At 43.7% G+C, this 21615-nt stretch overlaps 1 protein-coding gene across 1 annotated transcript in view; it reads left to right on the forward strand.

Annotated features, from left to right (window-relative positions):
- The window catches only part of LOC136675477 (receptor-type tyrosine-protein phosphatase mu-like), a 244894-nt gene that overhangs the window by 109499 nt on the left and 113780 nt on the right, over window positions 1-21615 (forward strand). Inside the window, exons 7-8 of the mRNA XM_066652026.1 lie at window positions 8595-8623; window positions 13396-13689. Coding sequence (XP_066508123.1) covers window positions 8595-8623; window positions 13396-13689 — 323 coding nt within the window. The remainder of the gene's footprint in view (window positions 1-8594; window positions 8624-13395; window positions 13690-21615) is intronic.

Consider the following 21615-nt stretch of genomic DNA (forward strand, 5'->3'; position numbering starts at 1 on the left):
CACACTCTATCAGATTTCTCTCTCTCTGTCTCTGTCTCTCTCTCTCTCTCTCACTTCTCTCTCTCTCTGTCTCTCTCTTCTCTCTCTCTCACTCACTTCTCTCTCTCTCTCTCTCTCTCTCTCTCTCTCTCTCTCTCTCTCTCTGTCTTACACAAGCACATATTCCTCTTACTTTTACAGTCTACTTCAGTGCTGGCTCACCTCTATGCTAAAGAATGCCATATATCAGTCTCTAACCTGCTCCAGAGCTGTAGAAAGAGAGGGGTTGGGGGACTATGTCTTGAGCACATTGCCAAACTGATGATTGCCGTGAGGAAGATTGATGTGCGCTTTATGTTAATGGCTTGCACTCCCTTTGTTTTGATGTGTCTGTACGTGTTGCAACTTTACGAGCGCCCGTCCTTGACCGAGCGTGTATCCTCTTTGAAGGACATAAAGGCAAGAGTGTATTGATGTACAGTAGGCTGTCCGACGCAGGCCTCCGCCAGTCATTTGATATGAATTTATAGAGGCGGCCGCTTCTAAATCCTCCCTTCCTTCTCTCTTCCATAGCCGCGAGAGTTAGGTAATGGCCTTCAATATTTCTCCACCTCAATTTCCCCCTCGCACGCTTTCTCTCGCTCTCGTTGAGCGGTGAATTGAATTTATGGTCCTGGAGATTTTTTATTTTTTTATTTATTTTTTATTTATTTTACAGACTCACAGCTTCAGGTGACAGACTGCTTTAATCCTACCTTGTCTTTACAGAGAGCTGTCTGTCAGAACATCCTGAACCCAACCTTGGACTAGGCCTAGATCCTTTAGTCCTGTGGTTTCATGTTCTTTTTGCACATACAAACTAGTGAATAAATATATTGATATTAGTAATTTAATTAGAAAAATTAGGGGCGACACAGTGTGTTCTCCGTCGGTTTCCTCCGGGTGACTTTCTGTGAGGAGTGTGGTGTGTTCTTCCTGTGTCTGCGTGGGTTTCCTCCGGGGTAACTGTCTGTGAGGAGTGTGTTGTGTTCTCCCTGTGTCTGCGTGGGTTTCCTCCAGGTGACTGTCTGTGAGGAGTGTGGTGTGTTCTCCCTGTGTCTGCGTGGGTTTCCTCCGGGTGACTGTCTGTGAGGAGTGTGTTGTGTTCTCCCCTGTGTCTGCGCGTGGGTTTCCTCCGGGTGAGTCTGTGAGGAGTGTGGTGTGTTCTCTCTGTGTCTGCGTGGGTTTCCTCCGGGTGACTGTCTGTGAGGAGTGTGTTGTGTTCACCCTGTGTCTGCGTCGGTTTTCCTCCGGGTGACTGTCTGTGAGGAGTGTGGTGTGTTCTCCCTGTGTCTGCGTGGGTTTCCTCCAGGTGACTGTCTGTGAGGAGTGTGTTGTGTTCACACCCTGTGTCTGCGTCGGTTTCCTCCGGGTGACTGTCTGTGAGGAGTGTGGTGTGTTCTCTCCTGTGTCTGTGTGGGTTTCCTCCGGGTGACTGTCTGTGAGGAGTGTGGTGTGTTCTCCCTGTGTCTGCGTGGGTTTCCTCCAGGTGACTGTCCTGTGAGGAGTGTGTTGTGTTCACCCTGTGTCTGCGTCGGTTTCCCTCCGGGTGACTGTCTGTGAGGAGTGGTGTGGTGTGTTCTCCCTGTGTCTGCGTGGGTTTCCTCCAGGTGACTGTCTGTGAGGAGTGTGGGTGTTGTTCTCCCTGTGTCTGCGTGGGTTTCCTCCGGGTGACTGTCTGTGAGGAGTGTGTTGTGTTCACCCTGTGTCTGCGTCGGTTTCCTCCGGGTGACTGTCTGTGAGGAGTGTGGGTGTGTTCTCCCTGTGTCTGCGTGGGTTTCCTCCAGGTGACTGTCTGTGAGGAGTGTGGTGTGTTCTCCCTGTGTCTGCGTGGGTTTCCTCGGAGGTGGACTGTCTGTGAGGAGTGTGGTGTGTTCTCCCTGTGTCCGCATGGGTTTCCTCCCACAGTCCAAAGCACACATGTTGGTAGGTGGATTGGTGACTCAAAAAGTGTCCATAGGTGTTTGTAAGTGTGTGTGTCACCCTGTGAAGGACTGGCGCCCCCCTCACAGGATGTGCTCCCGCCCTTGCGCCCGGTGATTCCGGGTAGGCTTCGGACCCACCGCGACCCTGAACTAGATAAGCTCTTAAAGACAATGAATGAATTTGAAAATGATAGAAATCTTGTTATGCATTTTAATAATATGTACTTAGCGTAAACTCTTACTGCTCTTTATAGAGATGTTCTCTGTGCTGATGGGTTCTGCTTGGTGGCACACAAGCATCGCTCTGCCGGGTTCCCTTAGGGCCTTAACCCTTCTGCCGGACTCGACCAACTACGCCTGATATCTTGCTCATTCGGACACAAACGTGCTTTAGCTTTGCCTGGAGGCCAAATTGGTGTTGAACCAGCGATCTGTGGCTTTTTCGTGACCATGTCAGCTCTAATGAGCAAAAACTAGTGGGTAATCAGAGTGGCTGGATCCTGGGTGTAACTCATTATAGCTGCTTCTTCCCAATTCTCAATCTGTGGATCTGCTATTCAGCTGCACACACACACACACACAACACACACAGAGTGGCCCAATTAGGACCATAGCAACTCAGGTGACAAGGGCAGGTTCAGTGCACAGGAGGAGTTGAGGACAGGAGGCAAGGGTTCTCAATACCTGCTGTAGATACCTGAGACAGAAGAGACTAGGGGCCACACGCAGGAGACAATGGGATGGTAGAGAGAAAAAAAGAAAAGGGGGTGAGATTAGAATCAGAGATTAGATCAGAGAAGGGACAGGAAGCAAGCTGAGGTGGAGAAAGATGAGAGGAAAAAATGTAGTACAGAGGAGAATAGAGGAGATGAGAATAAGAGATGAGAGGGAAAGGGAGACAAGATCAGAGGGGAGAGAAGAAATGAGAGGGTGACAGTAAACAACAAATATAAGGAGGAGGAGTAAGCTGGAAGAAGGTGAGAAAAGGTGAGAAGTGATGAGAGTGAAGGAAGGAACAGATGAGAAAAGACAGAGAGTTGTTGAATCTATTGAGAGAGAGAGGAGAGAGAGAGAGACGAGAGAATTAGTGATGGGGGTTGTAGGATTTCTGGGGTATATGTTTGGAAGACAGGTGCTGTACTGAAGCAGGCCACAGCTGTCCACACTCCTCCTAACCCCTTAACACGCACACACACACTTGCTCTCTCTCTCCTTCTTTCACCACACCACACTTTCACACTCTGACCAGCCTGGACAACAGCCCTGCAACAGCTGCTCAACAACACCCCACCCCTCGCCCTCATCCCCGCCACGACCATCACACACACACACACACACACACAGACCTATTTGCTTTGCCTGCCAGTGTCAGATGTGCCCCCTAAGGAGGCCACTGTCGTCCACCTCTCTCCTCCATCTTTCAGTCCCCTTATACATACACAGCACATGGCTAGGTGTGTCAGATGATGCATCACAATGAACTGATGGGACAGTGATGATTCGGCATTGATTTTGTGCTGTTAGAATCAATAAGAAATATATTATATATTTATAATAACACTGGAAAGACACTGGAAAGGCCACAAGTTTGTGGGACACTGTGTAGTTCATCATTGTTTCTGAGATTTCACATTTTGATTTATGGTTTTCTATGTAGATAATGCCAACAGTGTGTGCGTCATTGGGATTTCTGCAGCCATGTTTACACTCTGCCTGATAAACATTTTAATAATCAGACTAAAAGCTTAATTGAAATAGAATATATCCAGAATAGAATAGTCAGAGAGAAAAACAGATTCTGTGGTGGGATAATCATATAAATAAACACTTAATTGGAAGAATAATAGTCGTGTACAGTCGTGTATCTGATTAATTCCCAGTTACAGACAAGCTCAGAAACGTGTTGTTTAGATTTGTGACTGTATCTATTTTTGAAGAACAGATCGACAAATATCTTGAGTGCTTTATGGATGCGAAGTGGGTTGGAAATAAATGGAGTACTTGGTACCAAAAGGTCTTGTATAAGGCGACACCAACTGCGATTATTAGTGGAACTGAGGCTCATGCGAAATGGTCTTTGTTGGGGGCAAGACAGTCACAGAAGATTACGAATGACTGCCATGTGAAATAGATAATGTTGCATTCACCTCAAAATCTGAAAGTTCCTTCAGTATGGCCCTCTCCCACCTGTCTTCACCTGTCTGCACACTTTCATCCAGACCTTTCATGTCATGGGTCGTGGGGACTGGCATCCTGCTTGTGTCTGGGGACATGACATCTTCCGCTCACTCCTTCTTTAATAAGTGCAGACTCATTCTGCCATAATTTTAAAGCAATTAAAGGAATGAAACACAAACCGAAAACTCCAGTAATGTACTGTACTCTCCTCTCACTCTGAACTGGACTCTGGACTGCACATTCATTCATTCATTCATTCATTATCTGTAAGCACTTATCCAGTTCAGGGTCACGGTGGGTCCAGAGCCTACCTGGAATCAATGGGCAACAAGGCGGGAATACACCCTGGAGGGGGGCGCCAGTCCTTCACAGAGTAACACACACACTCACACATTCACTCACACACTCACACCTACGTACACTTTTAAGTCACCCAATCCAACCTACCAACGTGTGTGTTTGGACTGTGGGAGGGAACCGGAGCACCCGGAGGAAACCCACACAGACACAGGGATAACACACCACACTCCATCACAGACAGTCACCCGGAGGAAACCCACGCAGACACAGGGAGAACACACCACACTCCTCACAGACAGTCACCCGGGGGGGAAACCCACGCAGACACAGGGATAAACACACCACACTCCTCACAGACAATCACCCGAAGGAAACCCACACAGACACAGAGGAGAACACACCACACTCCTCACAGACGGTCACCTGGAGGAAACCCACGCAGACACAGGGAGAACACACCACACTCCTCACAGACAGTCACCCAGAGGAAACCCACACAGACACAGGGAGAACACACCACACTCCTCACAGACAGTCACCCGGACGCGGGAATCGAACCCACAACCTCCAGGCCCCTGGAGCTGTGTGACTGCGACACTACTGCCCCTGACTGCACATTTTCGATTTTAATATATATATGGAATTAATAAAGTTGGAGAAAACCTTTGCATGTAAACATAGTCTGTGTCTACTGTACATGCTCTTTAATAATAATAATAATAATAATAATACAAGGAACATTATATTTATATAGCGCTTTTCAAGAACTCAAAGACGCTTACTGTAGACAATACATAAAAAACATTGAATAGACATTAATAGCAGGGTAAATACAGTATGGCAGAACATACACAGTACAGAGCATGAGTAGAATCAGTTTTGAGAAATATTATAAGCAATTGGAAAAAAAACATATCTTTTGCAGTTTTATTTGAAAAACAGAGAGAGTTAAAGTAGCTGAGAATGAACTCATGTTAAGTGTCTAACATTTGCACATATGGTCTACTCAGCTGCTTCAGAGCATGCCTTTAATATTCCTTTAAAGGTACAGTTAAAGGGGGAGTGAACGGAATGCGCCTTGTTCTGTTTTAAATCTCCTGGTGCCTTGAAGTTCTGCTTACGCCTCTGTAGTTCACCCTTCAATGCCACAGAAGTGATCACTTCAAAGAGGAATGTAGGGCTTATGGCAAAAATTGAGACAGGGCCTTTGTCTCTCTTCTGTCACTCTCTCATTAAGTGCTTTTCTCTCTCTCTCTCATCCTCTTTTTCCCACCCCCTCTCTCACAAAAACACGCATTCAAGACATATTGTCATCCCAGCTTCTCTTGTTTTTGTGTCCGTCCTCATGCAAGCCAAAGCTTACAGCATCTGCCAGACGTTTATTAGCATCTCTCACCACATGTTTCTGCTGCTAATCTGCTGCTTTACAGTCTTTTGTCCCAGGCTAAGCTCACTAAAGCTGGACACTCTAAAAGAGCCCAGAGAGGAATTAACTTTATTGCCACTCCTCTGTTTTCCAACCCCTTTATTTTCATTTTCCTCTTCCACCCACACAATTATTTTTAGCTGGGGTCTATTGTCCGTGGTGGCAGGAGTTGGGCTAAATGTGAGATAGTGTTGTATTGAGAAGACTCAGTCTCGCCTGTTGGTTTGACAGCAACTGTGGGGGCTAAAGTTTCCTCTCCAAGAATTAAAATCCTGGCGTGAGGGAACACTTTCCATCCTCTGAGTGGCTGTAAAACAGTTGACAGTACTGTGACATCTGTACATTAATAAGTTATCATGGTTTTAACAGGGCCCGAGCTGAGAGTGATGAGCCGGAAGGTGTGACGAATGTCTTTATAAAGGCGAGCAATTGCAACTGCTACGTTTTAAAACGGCCTGTTAGCCTGTTAGCACAGCGCAGCGCTCGCCTTGCCGGGTCACGCTTGGCTGAGGACCATCACCGTTGTGATGGATGGAGCTTCCCTCAGTGCCAGCGGGCAGCGGGGAGTAGTCATTTCTCTTCTTGGATAACAGAGAGAACATATACACGTACACATATTGCACAACAGAATGCATGTCTTTTACCTTTGCCGTAAGCGATTTTTGTTTTATGTTTGGAGTCACCTTTTAGGTTTTAAAAAGATTAGTTACAATAATGTTGCATGTTTTAAATAAACTAAACATGTGCAACTTTGGAGCCCCCAGATTGTAATTAGGAGTCTATAAACAAGGACACCCAGTTAGTCTCAGTGATGTGTGGGCAGCAGAATGTATTTTCAGTGCTAACAGCACCCCCTTTTGGGGACTATTCAATTTGCTAAACATGAGTGAGCGAATATGTCCAGAATTGTAAACAGTAACTTCAGTGCTTCGGGGCATTTGACAAAAATAATATAAATAAATAATAATGTTGAAATTAAATAAGATTTTGATCTCTCATCTGAAACTGTTTGACAATATATTCGCTGCGTAGTCCATGGCGACATATGTGTCACAAATCATTTTATAACGTCTGGAAGGTTCCCTACACAGCTTTAATTTTATATTTTAAACCGTGATGTGCCTAAGTCTCCAACTGTTTTAACAATTCACCAATTGAAGAAGAAATGTTGACATACAAGTTGCTAAATGGTTGTGGTGATGTTTATGATTTATTGGGATTTTAACCCATTAATAATTATGGAATACAGCAAGAAATGTGGGGGAAAAAAGTGTTCCAAGTTGTCTCTTTGGTCTGTTTTATATTTCTCATAATTTGGCTTCATGGTGGACTGTGTCTGGGCTCTTATGGGTTAAAACGGGTCAGAGATTGTCTGGTTTGGGGACTTTTGCTGTTCCTCTTTGTTCAACGTGAATAGAAATACACTGGAATCAAAATGTGTGTAATAAAGCTTTTTGAATGGAATTTGATTGGATCATAATAGTAAACATAATTTCATATTGTTTGTGGTGCATGCTCTTTTGTTATAGAGATTTCACCTGAGGTTAATGTGAACACTGCTCTTTTAACTGAGACTGAGAGAGAGAGAGAGAGAGAGAGAGAGAAGGAGAGAGAGAGACAGACAGAGAGAGAGACAGATAGAGAGAGAGGAAGAGAGGAAGGAAGAGAGAGAGAGGGGAGAGAGAAAGGAAGAGAGTGAGTGAGAGAGAGAGAGACAGACAGACAGAGAGAGAGACATATATAGAGAGAGAGAGACAGACAGAGAGAGGGAAGAGAGAGACAGACAGACAGAGAGAGGCAGATAGAGAGAGAGAAAGGAAGAGAGAGAGGGGAGAGAGGAAGAGAGGGAGAGGGAGAGAGAAAGGAAGAGAGAGAGGGGGGAGAGAGAGGGAGGAGGAAGAGAGGAGAGAGGAGAGGGGGGAGAGGAGGAGAGAGAGAAAGAAAGAGAGAGAGGAGGGAGAGGGAGAGAAGAGAGGAGGAGGAGAGGAGAGGGAGGGAGAGAGAAGAAGGAAGAGAGAGAGAGGGAGAGAGAGAAAGGAAGAGAGAGAGAGGAGGAGAGAGAGGGGGGAGAGAGGGAGAGAGAGAAAGGAAGAGAAAGAGAGGGAGAGAGAGAGAGAGAGTCTAACAGCTCAGCCATGGTTCCCGGGCTCTTCTAGGAAGTGGGTGCTTAGGTTGTGGACATAAGGGCACATGAGAGAATGGCTGTATTAGGAGCAGAGCCGTTGTATTGACATTAGTGTCATAAGATGGCATGTGTCCTATTTGTGAAACAGGCACAGTTCTAATAACATACTGGTATTGACTCTCTCTCTGGCCTTCTGCTGTTTGAGCAAAAAAAGACTTAGCTCTCCACAAAATTATATTGTGCTTCAGATGGGTTAGCGTTCTGTCAGAACTTTTGATCATTTGCTGCTCTCTATAGATGAAGTGAAACTACTGATTGAGAATCACCTCTGACTATGGTCTACAACAACTACATCCCAAAACTAGGGCTTTGGTCAGACAGGAATTTAAGTTTAGGGGGAAGATATCTGCATGTGGACGTAGGGCAAAGGGGGTTGGTTTTTGATGTAATAGCTTCCTCTTCGCTGGAATGTTTTCTTTACACAGATATTTTCTCAGTTGTGGTCTACATTAAAGAATGTGTTGAATAAAATCAGTTTCTGAAGAGTTTGAACTAGGTAATAATAAATACTTTGTATAATTTAATTATTAGATTCATTTGTAGTTCGTCTTATTAATTGCAGTTCATTTCATGCCGATCTTACAGGACAGAGTAAAGCAGTGGTATACACTATAATATAACAGCAGTCGTATATGATTATTACGTTACACTGTTCGATTCCCGCTCCGGGTGACTGTCTGTGAGGAGTGTGGTGTGTTCTCCTCCTGTGTCTGCGTGGGTTTCCCTCCGGGGTGACTGTCTGTGAGGAGTTGTGGTGTGTTCTCCCTGTGTCTGCGTGGGTTTCCTCCGGTGCTCCGGTTTCCTTCCATGGTCCAAAAACACACGTTGGTGGTGAATTGGTGACTCAAAAGTGTCCGTAGGTGGGTGAGGTGTGTGTTTGCCCTGTGAAGGACTTGACGCCCCCTCCAGGTTGCTATTCCATCTTGCACACAATGATTCCAGGTAGACTCTGAACCCACCGTGACCTTGACCTGGATAAGGGTTACAGATAATGAATGAATTAATTAATTTTTAAATGAAAAACTGAAATGAATGAGATTTAAGTTGTTATTTCAGCAGCAAAAATCTTGCTTATAAACTTTTTAACTGATGCTCATAACCCCAGGGAGTTCAAACATTTGGATATAAGCGTACATCAGTCAGCAATTTGTGTGTTTTGTTGACCCTGGAGGGGTTAATGTGTGGTCTGAGCTCAAAGTGCCAGACACGTTCTCATCCTCCCCTCTCTGTTCTAATTTGGCATGCTGTCTGAGAAGCAGGTGGATTAAACGGTTCACTTTAGGTGATGTTTGATTGGCCGGCTGTGGAGAGAAGGATTATGGAATATCTAGGAGGACCTGCCGGGGGTCACTATGGGACAGCCATCTGTAAGATCTGTGACCTGCATATGGCTGCGTTACACACACACTCACACACACACACACACATATCGCTGTCACACATAAACCTTGCATCTCAAACCTGATAACGTTTCAGGAGAAGGAAAATAGCTTTCCTAGCTTTCAGTACACATGAGTGACCATTGCATTTGTCATGACAACCCTACAACACATTATTCCAGGTGTGATGTAAGTTCAGATGTTATATAAAACAGACACACTACAGAGAAGTAATTACATACTGCACAGACCTTTCAATGCCTACTGTGCTACCTTTTAAATGAAATAAGCCTTAAACATACACTAGACTTCTAGGTTTGAACTTCGTTCTTAAAGCATGTTTTTTATTTGTTCGTTCATTCATTCCGTTCATTCATTCATTCAATTCATTCATTATCTGTAACCCTTATCCAGTTCAGGGTCCAGAGCCCACCTGGAATCATTGGGCGCAAGGCAGGAATATACCCTGAGGGGGGCGCCATTCCTTCACAGGGCAAACACAGCACACTCTAAATGGTGTTTTTGAAATGTGAAAAACTGATTAAACTACTTTTAAATATATTTTGAGAAGAAAAGCAGATGTTCCGTCACTAAGAGGGAGAAACACTTTGGGATTGAAATGATTCTTTTAGTCTTCGTGGCTGTTCATATAGAACCACTGAGTTTACTCTAGAACCTTGAAGAATCAGTGACAGTGATGTGAATGAACAGTGGAGGATCAAAGAACTCAGCTGTGTGTTGTTTAATGTCTGTATTGATAAAAGAGACATACTTGAGATGCCTTATACACAGGCCTTAGGTTTGGTTGTTCATGGCTGTAGAGTTCAGTGGAAGCGTACGCTCACACACCCTCGGCTTATTTATTCATTACTTCGTGTCAGTATTTCCTTCCCGATTCGATCAGGTTGTGGTCAGATGAATTCTGCAATAAATATGAATTACAGTTTATTATCATATTGGCTATAGTGTAACGGCCCTGTGGTAGGCATCCAATCATTTCTGCATGCCCCAGCGGGCATATATTCTCCCACAAAACGATGCCATCCTACGGGACCATAGCCTACACAGCTAGCACCATGCCTGCCAAAGGCATAAAGTTTTGATGTGTTCATCAATGATAATGTCCCAGCTGTAGCCATGCATATAAACACTCCTGCACAACGGACACTTCTGCTGGGCTAAATCTCTCTCTCTCTCTCTCTCTCTCTCTCTTCCTCAGTCACAGCTCTCTCTCTCTCTCTCTCTCTCTCTCTCGCTCTCTCTCTCTTCTCTCTCTCTCTCTCTCTCTCTCCTCTCTCTCGTCTCTCTCTCTCTCTCTCTCCCTCTCTCTCTCTCTCGCTCTCTCTCTTCTCTCTTCCTCATTTCTCTCTCTCTCTCGCTCTCTCTCTTCTCTCTGCTCTCTCATCTCTCTCTCTCTCTCTCTCTCTCTCTCGCTCTCTCTCTCTTCTCTCTCTTCTCTCTCTCTCTCCTCTCTCTCACTCTCTCTCTCTCCTCTCTCTCTCTCTCTCTCTCTTCTCTCTCTCTCTCTCTGTCCCTCTCTCTCACTCTCACACATATACACACACTCATATACCTCAGTCCTCAGCAAGATGTATGAATGAAATTTCACTGTGGGTTGAAGTGGGTTTGGTGATCAATAATGCAGTTTGTCTCACCTGCCTGTCTGACTGACTCAGTCAGCTCTTCCTGCTGCTCATGAAGCAGATGCAGCTGGAACGGCACGTTGGGAAACCTGCAAAAGCGTGCCGGTCTTTGTTTTGACTGTAAGAAGCAAACGTGCAAACATAGCATTTTCACTGCCAACCTATATACTGTACTCACACTGACAGCAGTATCCTCTTTCACCGCACAAGTAGATGCACACACACTAGAGTCGGGGGGGAAAGTCAATACCACACTGGAGTGAAAATAGTATTGACGCTCAAAGGCTCAATTATTGATGCTTTATGATGCAAGAACTTATACGTTCTGTGTCTAGTAAATTTCTTCTGAAGATAAAATGTCCGAGGTATGGGACACATAATATTGACATTGAAGATTATGGGTTTTGTTTTTTCTTTTTACTTCCTTTGTCAAGCATTTCCTGTAAAACCCTAGTGCAGAGGTCATCATGTCCATATCTGCAGCTGTTAATGCGTCTGACTAGAGAGGTACAGTGTCATACCAACTGGTCATTGTAAAGTCCTGGCCTGGAACCTGGATCAAAGGATCTACTGCTTTATCAGTTACGTTTGTGATGGAATTTGTTTATTGAAATGATTCATAATCAATTAAAGGGATTGATATTTCATCTATATCAGCAAAAGCCATATAATGGTGTGTGAGTAACGTTGTATTCCCTTCTTGAACACTCTGTGAAGGCAGCAGGCTTATGTGTGTATGTGTGCAGGCCCATCTTGACCTTCAGAGTGGAGATAACTGAAGCTAGTTGAAACAGTCTGAAAGGGGGCTCTGGGAGCGGAATCACAGATAGTTAGAAACACCTGCGTAATGTAACTTCATGGCCATATGAGACAATAGAATGATAGTTGTTGTATAATTAGGGAGGGGCTAGGGGTATAAAGGCTTTTTGAGAAACTGTTCCAGGGGAGAAGGAGATTAGAGGGGTTTATGCATTCATTCATTCATTATCTGTAACCCTTATCCAGTTCAGGGTCGCGGTGGGTCCAGAGCCTACCTGGAATCATTGGGCGCAAGGCGGGAATACACCCTGGAGGGGGCGCCAGTCCTTCACAGGGCAACACAGACACACACATTCACTCACACACTCACATCTACGGACACTTTTGAGTCGCCAATCCACCTACCACCGTGTGTTTTTGGACTGTGGGAGGAAACCAGAGCACCCGGAGGAAACCCACACGGACACAGGGAGAACACACCACACTCCTCACAGACAGTCACCCGGAGCGGGAAACGAACCCACAACCTCCAGGCCCCTGGAGCTGTGTGACTGCGACCCTACCAGCTTCGCCACCGGGGTCTATGCATTGCATTTCCTTATTCCAATAAATTTTTTGCTCACTTTGATACCGACTTTCCACCACACGTTCCTTGAGTTGGACACCCAGCATTCTCTTCTTATTTCAGAACATACGAATGCTTGGTATCCGTTTCTTGGTTTGGTTCAAATTGACCTATGCTTCTATAAATGTACTGTACAGTAAAAAAGCGTCCCGTTCAGACAGATGTTTAATCTTTTGAGTGGTGTCAATAAACCTCCAACGAGTCTGGGCCTGATATTTTGCAGCTAAGTGGCTAGCACCGCTCTGCGCTACATCACTGCTGACAGTGACTTTGATGATTCTGCTTGTCTCCTGCACTTATGCTCAAGGCTTTTTATTCTGTACATTAATAAAGAACCTAGAGGGGCATTTCTCTGACCTTGCCTTTTCTGAGCTGCAATCAGTAAAAGATGTCATCTGTGCAAGATTCTTTTGTTGTAGCACTTATAACGGCACCTTCCCAAACATACACGGGGCCTGTTTCATCAATAACTCCACCCATGGACAAGAGGTTTATTGATCGACAGCCACTTTCCCAGATACATCCTCTATTTACCTCTCTACTAAGAACTGTTCGGGATGGCCTTTCCCTCCACCGCACCGTCTGAGTTGACCCAAGACCTGTTCTAAAATCAACAAACCCTCTAGTTAATTCCAGGAGACTACATCTGTATTATGTAGAGTTTTTCTCCATTAATTTAGGAGTTAATTAACAAGCCCTTCAAGCTATAAATGAGGTGCATTCAAATGAATATGGAATACCCTACACTGCGGAAAACAGAGGGATGCTCTAGGGCCAGTGTAATACCCCACCACCCTGCGTGAATACAGTAGTGTACCACACAGGCTTGTCTTGTTCTGTGTTCTTTGGCGTCCAAATGTTTTTTTAATTTATTTATTTATTTTTCTTATTTTATACTGTAACCACTGTCTCAAAACATGCACTCCAGGTTCTTAACGCCCTGTCCTCTCCTTTCAGAGCCCCCAGTACCCATTGCCCCTCCCCAGTTGACAGCAGTGGGTGCTACCTACCTGTGGATTCAGCTCAACGCCAACTCCATCAATGGCGATGGACCCATCATCAACCGTGAGGTGGAGTACCGCACTGTCTCTGGAACCATGTATGACCTGCAGCCCGTGGACAAGACCTCGCACAAGATCGGCCACCTGGACCCAGACACCGAGTACGAGATCAGTGTCCTGCTAACTCGGCCCCTGGAGGGGGGCACCGGTGCCCCCGGCCCACCACTCAGAGCTCGCACCAAGTGTGCTGGTGAGTAGCAGTGCGCTCTTATATTCGAGATGTACTGGTTCAGTTGAGTAAAGGCTGGCTTTTGTCGTGTTGCTGTTTTCTTGTTGTTCTACAGTGCAGATGGTTTATAATAATACGGAATAAATTTTCAGTGAAAGAAACAGTTTATATATTTATTATAATATCGATTAATTTTATTCTGTTATGTCCTCACTTATGTCCACCATGTTACCAAGCTGTAGTCGGGTGATTCTGCCCCTATCTGCCACATGGAAGCAACCTAAATGCAGCTAGTACCAAAAAAAAAAAGAGGAACAAGCTCCCAGCAACATTAGAAAAAATATCCCAGCTTTAATACTGGAGCACATTTACACTACAAGCCTCGTCACTGAATTATGAAGGTGTCAAAAATACAAAAACACAATAATATTTCATTAATCGTAATTGTGGTAAAATGTTAAATTAATTTTGATATTGATATGCGCTCATATCGCCCAGCACTAACGACACTCTAATGGAGCTTTTTCACGGGACGGTACATACCAGTGGCGGATGCTGGTCTTTCAAGGAGGGGAAGCTCAATTTCGGCCTACATCATAAAATGTGTGGGTTTATTTATACGTAAATTCTACCCTCCGTTCCTTTTCAAGAAAATGATCTGTGACCCTGTCGTACCAACAAGGCGTCTTTTCCAGGGACTTGACTAGTGTCCTCTCAATGGCCAGCAGAGCTAGGCTGCTTAAACGGCCTTGGCCCATGTGAAGTGTGTCCGCCTGTGAGTGCTTTGTGACGGTGGAGGGGCTCAGCAGCACCCGCTGGACAGAAACTGCGATAGAAGTCAGAAAGAGTGATAGAAGTCAGTCTCCAAACACAAGCAGCTACAAAAAACCCACCAGAAATAGAAGCTTGATTTGTCGCTAGTCGTTTTTAACAAAGAAAATGCCGCTAAGAGGTTTCGGAAAGTCTCCGGTTCAACTCAGAACAGAATGAAAATGTAATGCTCCCACGGATCTTTACACCAAAGGATCGCTGATTCGCTCATTTCGCTGTCAATCAAAAAGGGATTCAGCCTCAGACAGATCATTCAATCATCATGCAGAAGCTGAGCGTCCGATGGGCGGGACAAAGCCCAGCATTTATCCAATGACTCGTCTCGTTTCACTGCACTTCACTGCTTCGCTATTGAACTCACTGTTTAAAGCACCGTGAAGCTGCGGGAATGATTGAGAGGAAAGCCGCATCTTTACCAGTGATAAGAAGCTGATTTTGAACAAAAGTTGAGTGCGTTGTAGTGAATATTTATTCAATGACATGTACACCCAACAGTATATATTTGATCACTTATTTTTTGACATTTTAGGGGAAGCTGAGCTTCCCTTGCAGGTACGTACTCAGCTAGGCTCTACATGCTTTTTTGGTCCTTGGTACTCAGTTTGTTTTCCACAGCTCCCCCCCTCCGCGAAATATAACCAGTGTGATGCAAAACACTGTTTCTAACTGGAACTGCATGCTTTGGAAACCACAACAATGTTGGACAAGCCTCTCTGCAATTCTTACAGATTACTGTTTAGTCCCTACTCAGCTCGCTTAGAACCATGAGCTAACAGGTGTTAACCAGTACCCAACTCCAGGAACCAGGCACCAAACCGAAAATCAATAAAGCAGAGGGTATTCGAGTAGAGTTTTGTATGTACCATGAGGTGGAAAAACTTTAGCATTTGGTGCTGATGAGCTTCCACTCTTCATTGTTCTCCCTGACAACGATCCAGCTGTTACCAAGCTCCAGTGTATGACCTGGCTGATTCGCTGCATTCGAGTTGTGAGAAGGTTTGCTGTAAATCATTTGTCAGCTGAGGAGCTGCAGACGGGAACCACTGCAGCTCGAGAGTTTGTGTGATGGAGGAAACTCGGTCCCTGCGAGGACGGTGCTTGTGCTGTTGTTACGTTGTTGTTGTGTTCCCTGGCATTTGTTCAGTGAATCCAGTGTGCTGAGTCCAGAACTGTGGCTGAGCTAAAGTTTAAATCACTTGCGAGCCCAGAGGTTTCCAGCCTGGAAGAGAGAGAAAGCCTAGAGAGATCTTTGTTCGGTTACAAGTTGTTTTGCATTAGGGCAGCGAGTTGTGCTGAATAGTGTATGTTGCCGGATAAATCCGTGTCTGGGAAAGAGCTTGGCCTGGACAGCAGAGCTTCTGTGATAGAGGTAGTCTACTGTTGTTTAGTTGTTGACTCTGCCTGTTATAGGATGCAATCCAGCCCCTTGATACACAATTCCTAATGTCTCTAGCCATGGCTGGAGGAGGTTTTGTGTGTGTGTGTGTTTGTTTGTGTGTCTGTGTGTGGCCATTGAAACTGGTTTTGGGTTGTAATCAGCAGTGTGACCTCCTGCTGAAGGTCTCACTGTTTCTCATTTGAGCAGATCTGATGGGAATGGATAGTGCTACTCACTCGGCCTTCACACCTGGCACTTAGGGCTGTCTGGAACTCTGTGTGTGTGTGTGTGTGTGTGTGTGTGTGTGTGTGTGTGTGTGTGTGTGTGTGTGTGAGCTTGTCGGCATTTATGTGCACACAGGTACATACGTTTACAATGTGTTTAGTTAAAGTGTAATATATGGTCGTTTTGTGGGTATATATTTGGGATTGTGTTTGTTTCTTTTGTTTTGTTTTGTTTTGTTTTTATGTGAAGGAAAGTTAACCTCGAGGCTTTTCCCCTCTCACTGTTTGATGGATGTTTAGGCCCCATGAGGAGTGTAGCCGAAGGGCTCTTGTCCAGGTCCTTCTTACTCCTCTTAAAGCCGTAGTTCAGTGAAAAATCTCATTTATACACTTTTCTCCCAACTAGGGATGTAGTGAAACAGTTTGTTTTTGCACTGGCTTTAACAGGTAATGGCCAAAGAAATATCTGGACTAATGGGTGTCCAGTGCCAGCATTTCCTCATCATACATTTGTACTAGCACTCATCAAACGAATGCAACCTGATATCATGGCTGAAACGTACCTATGCTACTAAAAGACCACACCAGCTAAAACGTATATTTAACTACGTTTAACTTGATATGCGCCCCCAAAACATTCAAGCAGAAGATTATTTAACTTTTTTAGTGGAAAAATGTGTTTAGAAAATTTTTGCAATCAACTGATATGCCACGTGTATATAAAAACAAATAAATGCAGTATACAAAAGCACACACACACACACACACACACACATATATATATATCCCAGTAAACAAGGAACGTCCCTGGTCCCTCGTTGTAAATAGGTCTAAAAGTAGTCTGTTCGTCAAGGACATATTTTAAGCGTCAATGGACGTCCAAAATACGTCTAATAGTCGTCTTTCAATGTCTGTGTTTGGACGTCTTTTCAACTTTCATTTTCAACCTTAAGAGAACGTTGATTAGACGACAGTCATTACATTATATTATGTTATATTACGTTAATGTTTACTGGGATATATATATATATATATATAAATCTAGAGGGAGGTCTTGGTGTCAAGCAAAATAAAATATCCTACACAGACAGATATATATATATATATATTTATTCACTCGGCAGGTTGCAGCGCGAAACTAAACTACAATCCGGCATTGTGGGAAATGTAGTTAGTTTCGCGTGCGAGTAAGAGCAGCTGCAACCTGCCAAGTGAATAGATATAGATATATATGTATATATTCATTCTTTCATTATCAGTAACTGCTTATACAATTCAGGGTCACGGTGGGTCCAGAGCCTACCTGGAATCATCGGGCGTAACTCCTCACAGGCAGTCACCCGGAGCGGGAATCGAACCCACAACCTCCAGGTCCCCGGAGCTGTGTGACAGCGACACTAACCTGCTGCGCCACCGTGCCGCCCTACACATTTTTCCACTAAATAAAGTTAAATAATCTTCTACTTGAATGCTTTGGTTCAGCATGCCGTTTTCCAAGCGGCCTTAGAGGCTAGGGGGCGCATGTCAAGTTAAACGTAGTTAAATGTACGTCTTAGCTGGTGTGGTCTTTTAGTAGCATAGGTACGTTTCAGCCATGATATCAGGTTCCAACAGTGACGTGATGTGACAGACTACTGTCAATAAAACTGAACACTACTAAATGTTTCATAATCAAATCTAGAGCAGATAGAGGCGCCATATTACTGAACACAGTATTAGATAGCTAAGGTATTAGATATTAGATAGATAGGTATTAGACGGCTATCAGCGAAATTAAAGAGCACGTCTTGGTTGATTGACTACATTTTAAGGTTCAAGAGAAAACTGTGGTTATTAAATTTTCCCCACACATCATTTGCACTGGAATTCTTCAGCTCCTAGCCTCTTATATCCATACTTCACACAGAGCACCCCAGAGGCCTTTCAATACCTCCAAGGACTCCAACTCAAACACACCCTTCATTAGCCGATTTTCATTTTTTAGCCTCTAGCTCAGGGGGCTATTAACCTATTATGACCACAATGTACTGTTTACCTCTGCTTCATGAATACCGTGGCCTGCTTAAGTGAAATGGAAAGACTGAGTGCTCCGTAATGAGTTAATAAATGTGTTATTTTCAGGTAATACGTAGTGGTTGTATTAGTGTTTGTCCTTTACGTTTTTCTCCTTTTTCTTCTCACAGTCATGTTTTTTTTCCCCCATCTCCCTCTCTGGCTCTTTTGTTATCTTTGTTCGTGGGCCGTAATGGAGGCACGATCACAAAGAAATACAAATGTAACGAGAAAAAAGGAGCTCTGCTCTTGAAAGTAAATTGTATTACTTCGTATTCAAGCTTATCTTTTGTGTCCGTTATTGCCTCGCAGTCCGTACAAAGGCTGTTTTATCCTCAAGGTTTGCCTGATTGTTTTTTAGGGAGTGGGGGTTGGTCTGGTGGGGGGCGGGGGGAGGGGGAGGGGAGCGGAAACAAATGTATTTATTATTTATTTTAGGTGTCTGAGCTTTTCAACAGTTTTCCCCATATTCCGCTCGTGTCGGTGGCCATCTTCATTTTCTCAGGAGGAAATCTCGTTGTCAGAGATGGAAATTATTTTGCTCGCCTTACTGACCCCTTGGCTGATCTTTAGCGGAGTGTGTGTTATTGCATCTTGATTAACAGTGGCTCGTCTCATTACTTTTGCTGAATTTGATTCAGATGGACCAGATGGATTTGTGTTCATTTACAAGTTAATGAATATGTGCATTATGTATCATAATACAGAACTGACAAAATTGTTAAACAGTCATTAGAGGCATCAGCCACACGAACCAGCCCTGACCCACTGCACAGCCTGCAATTTACAAATATAAATAGAATTTGTGGATGCCCTTTTCCCTTATTTAATCTTCAGTCTAATGTGCAAGGTCAGCTGGAGCAGTGACCAGCACTCAAGTTATCACCACTGCATCTGAGAAGCGATGCTAAATAGATAATGCTAATCTCACTAATGGTGTTAAGGGACTGTGTCACACTGAGGTCTTGAACCAGGTAGTGGACACAATTATCACAGCCATTAACCATACTTACAGTCCACTATGCATTCATTAGCCTGCGGCTAGCATGTTGAGGCTAACACTAAGACTAGCATTGACACTAAAGACATTTATACTACAATAGTAATCATATCTTCAGTATCTTTTAACATCTTTAGACAGAAGCCAAATAAGGGTCTGTGAAATAACGAGTTGACTTTTCCGCGTAAGAATCATGTTACAAAAAAAAGCAGACGTGTTGTCAATTTCTGCTTAAAGAATATATCAAAACCTTCTCTCAGAACGTTCTTAAAATTGTTCTCAGTCATTAGAAAATGTATCTGTAAATATTAATGTACATGAGGTTGCTTTTTTAGGCACCAAACAATTCAGCCAAAATATGTATCGCGATATATTACTTCATTTAAGTCGATACGATATAATTCCGAAATTGATATGAACAACACGAAAGCCACAGAATAACAGCCAAGAACAAACAAGAAACATGACATCACCCTCAAACACAAACCCCTTGGCTTTGTCAATATTGATGTTTTTAAACCTACTTTAAAACTGGGGGCAGTGAAGTGACGACAGTGCCATTAGTCAGTGACTGATGCTCTACGTAATGTGTTCAAAAACGATATCATTGTTATTGGAACATTTTATAAATCGCGATATATATCAGTATTGAATTATTGTCCAGCCCTAGGTGCATTCATTGCGTCACGCGTTCCTGTCATCACGAATGTAGACACATCTGACCATACGGATCAGTTCTCAATTAATTATTTTTAATTATTAATTATTATTAATTATTAATAATTAATTAATTAATTATCTTATTGTTACTTTTTATTTTTATGATTTAAATTATGACGTTTTCTCTTATGATAGAATTCTCTTATAATATATAAAAAATAAAATGTAAACACATAGAGAAGACCTAGTGTTAGAAATGAGTCCTTTCCTGCGTCTGAGAGAATGTACAGCAGGTCAGAGTGAAAGGATGGTCAGAAAGGTGTTTACTGGCAGAGGTCCGCTGTCCAGATCCATTCTGTATCTCTGACCAGATCACAGACGTCAGAGGCCCCTGCGGACAGCAGCCTGCTCCTGTCTTCACGTAATCACAGCAGTTATAGAGCTACACCGAGGCTAAACCAAGACTTAAACTCTAACTAACTGCTAACTGACATAAAAATATGTATCAACAATTAAGAGAACTCCCAATGGCATCAAAACTATCTGATATTGTGAAATCACTTTTCAAGAGCATGATAACAAAGATGTACCTAATCAAACACTATTTCCTGCAAAGTATAAGGCATTGAACACCTTTAATTGATATTTTGTTGCTCACATCCATGAGATATAATTGGCTGGAATTTTTTTCTTTTTTTTTGTGATTACAAAGTAACTTTCAGAAATTAAATTTTATTCAGTGGGAAAATGGTCTGAAAGTTTGGTTTGAGCTGTGTGTGTGTGTGTGTGTGTGTGTGTGTGTGTGTTCCTTTTTAACCTGTATTTAATGTCCATCTGTAATTCTGATGTTATGATTATTGTGCTTTACTCTGTTTGATTGCTTGTTTGTGTGTGTGTGTGTGTGTGTGTATGTGTGTGTGTGTGTGCCTGTTTTTCTGTGTCTGTCTGAAAGCAGATATCTGATATTTGCATGCAGAGCTGATGTTGATTAGAGTATCACTTAGTGAGGTCATCCATAAACACACAGGTGTGCAGTGACGTCATTGCAGCTCTCTCTCTCTCTCTCTCTTTTTTCTCTCTGTTTCTCTGTCACTCTCTCTCTAACTCTTTCTTCTCTCTCTTTCTTTCTCTCTCTCTTTTTCTGTTTCTCTGTCATTCTCTTTCACTTTTTCTTCTCTCTTTCTTTCTCTCTGTTTCTCTGTCATTCTCTTTCAGTCTCTGTCTCTCTTTCTCTCTAACTCTTTCTTCTCTCTCTTTTTCACTCTCCCCTTCTCAGTCGTACAAAATCTTTACTTTGTGGCTTTTATTGTACAATTTTTCTGTTTGTATTTTATTTATTTATTCATCTGTTAATTTGTTCATCATTCTTTGTTGATTTTTTAAATTCCATTACTCATCTATTCATTTGTTTTCTATATGCACTTCCTCGTGATCAGGCATCACTAGGAATCACTGCACATTGGACACCAGTCCATTACAACATCCATCCATTATCTGTAACCACTTATCCAATATAGGGTAACGGTGGGTCCAGAGCCTACATGGAATCATCGGGCGCAAGGCGGGAATACACCCTGGAGGGGACGCCAGTCCTTCACAGGGCAACACAGACACATTCACTCACACCTACGGACACTTTCGAGTCGCCAATCCACCTGCAACGTGTGTTTTTGGACTGTGGGAGGAAACCGGAGCACCCGGAGGAAACCCACGCGGACACGGGGAGAACACACCAACTCCTCACAGACAGTCACCCGGAGCTGGAATCGAACCCACAACCTCCAGGCCCCTGGAGCTGTGTG

The sequence above is a fragment of the Hoplias malabaricus genome, chromosome X1, assembly GCF_029633855.1.
Source record: "Hoplias malabaricus isolate fHopMal1 chromosome X1, fHopMal1.hap1, whole genome shotgun sequence".
NCBI classification, from domain to species: Eukaryota; Metazoa; Chordata; class Actinopteri; order Characiformes; family Erythrinidae; genus Hoplias; species Hoplias malabaricus.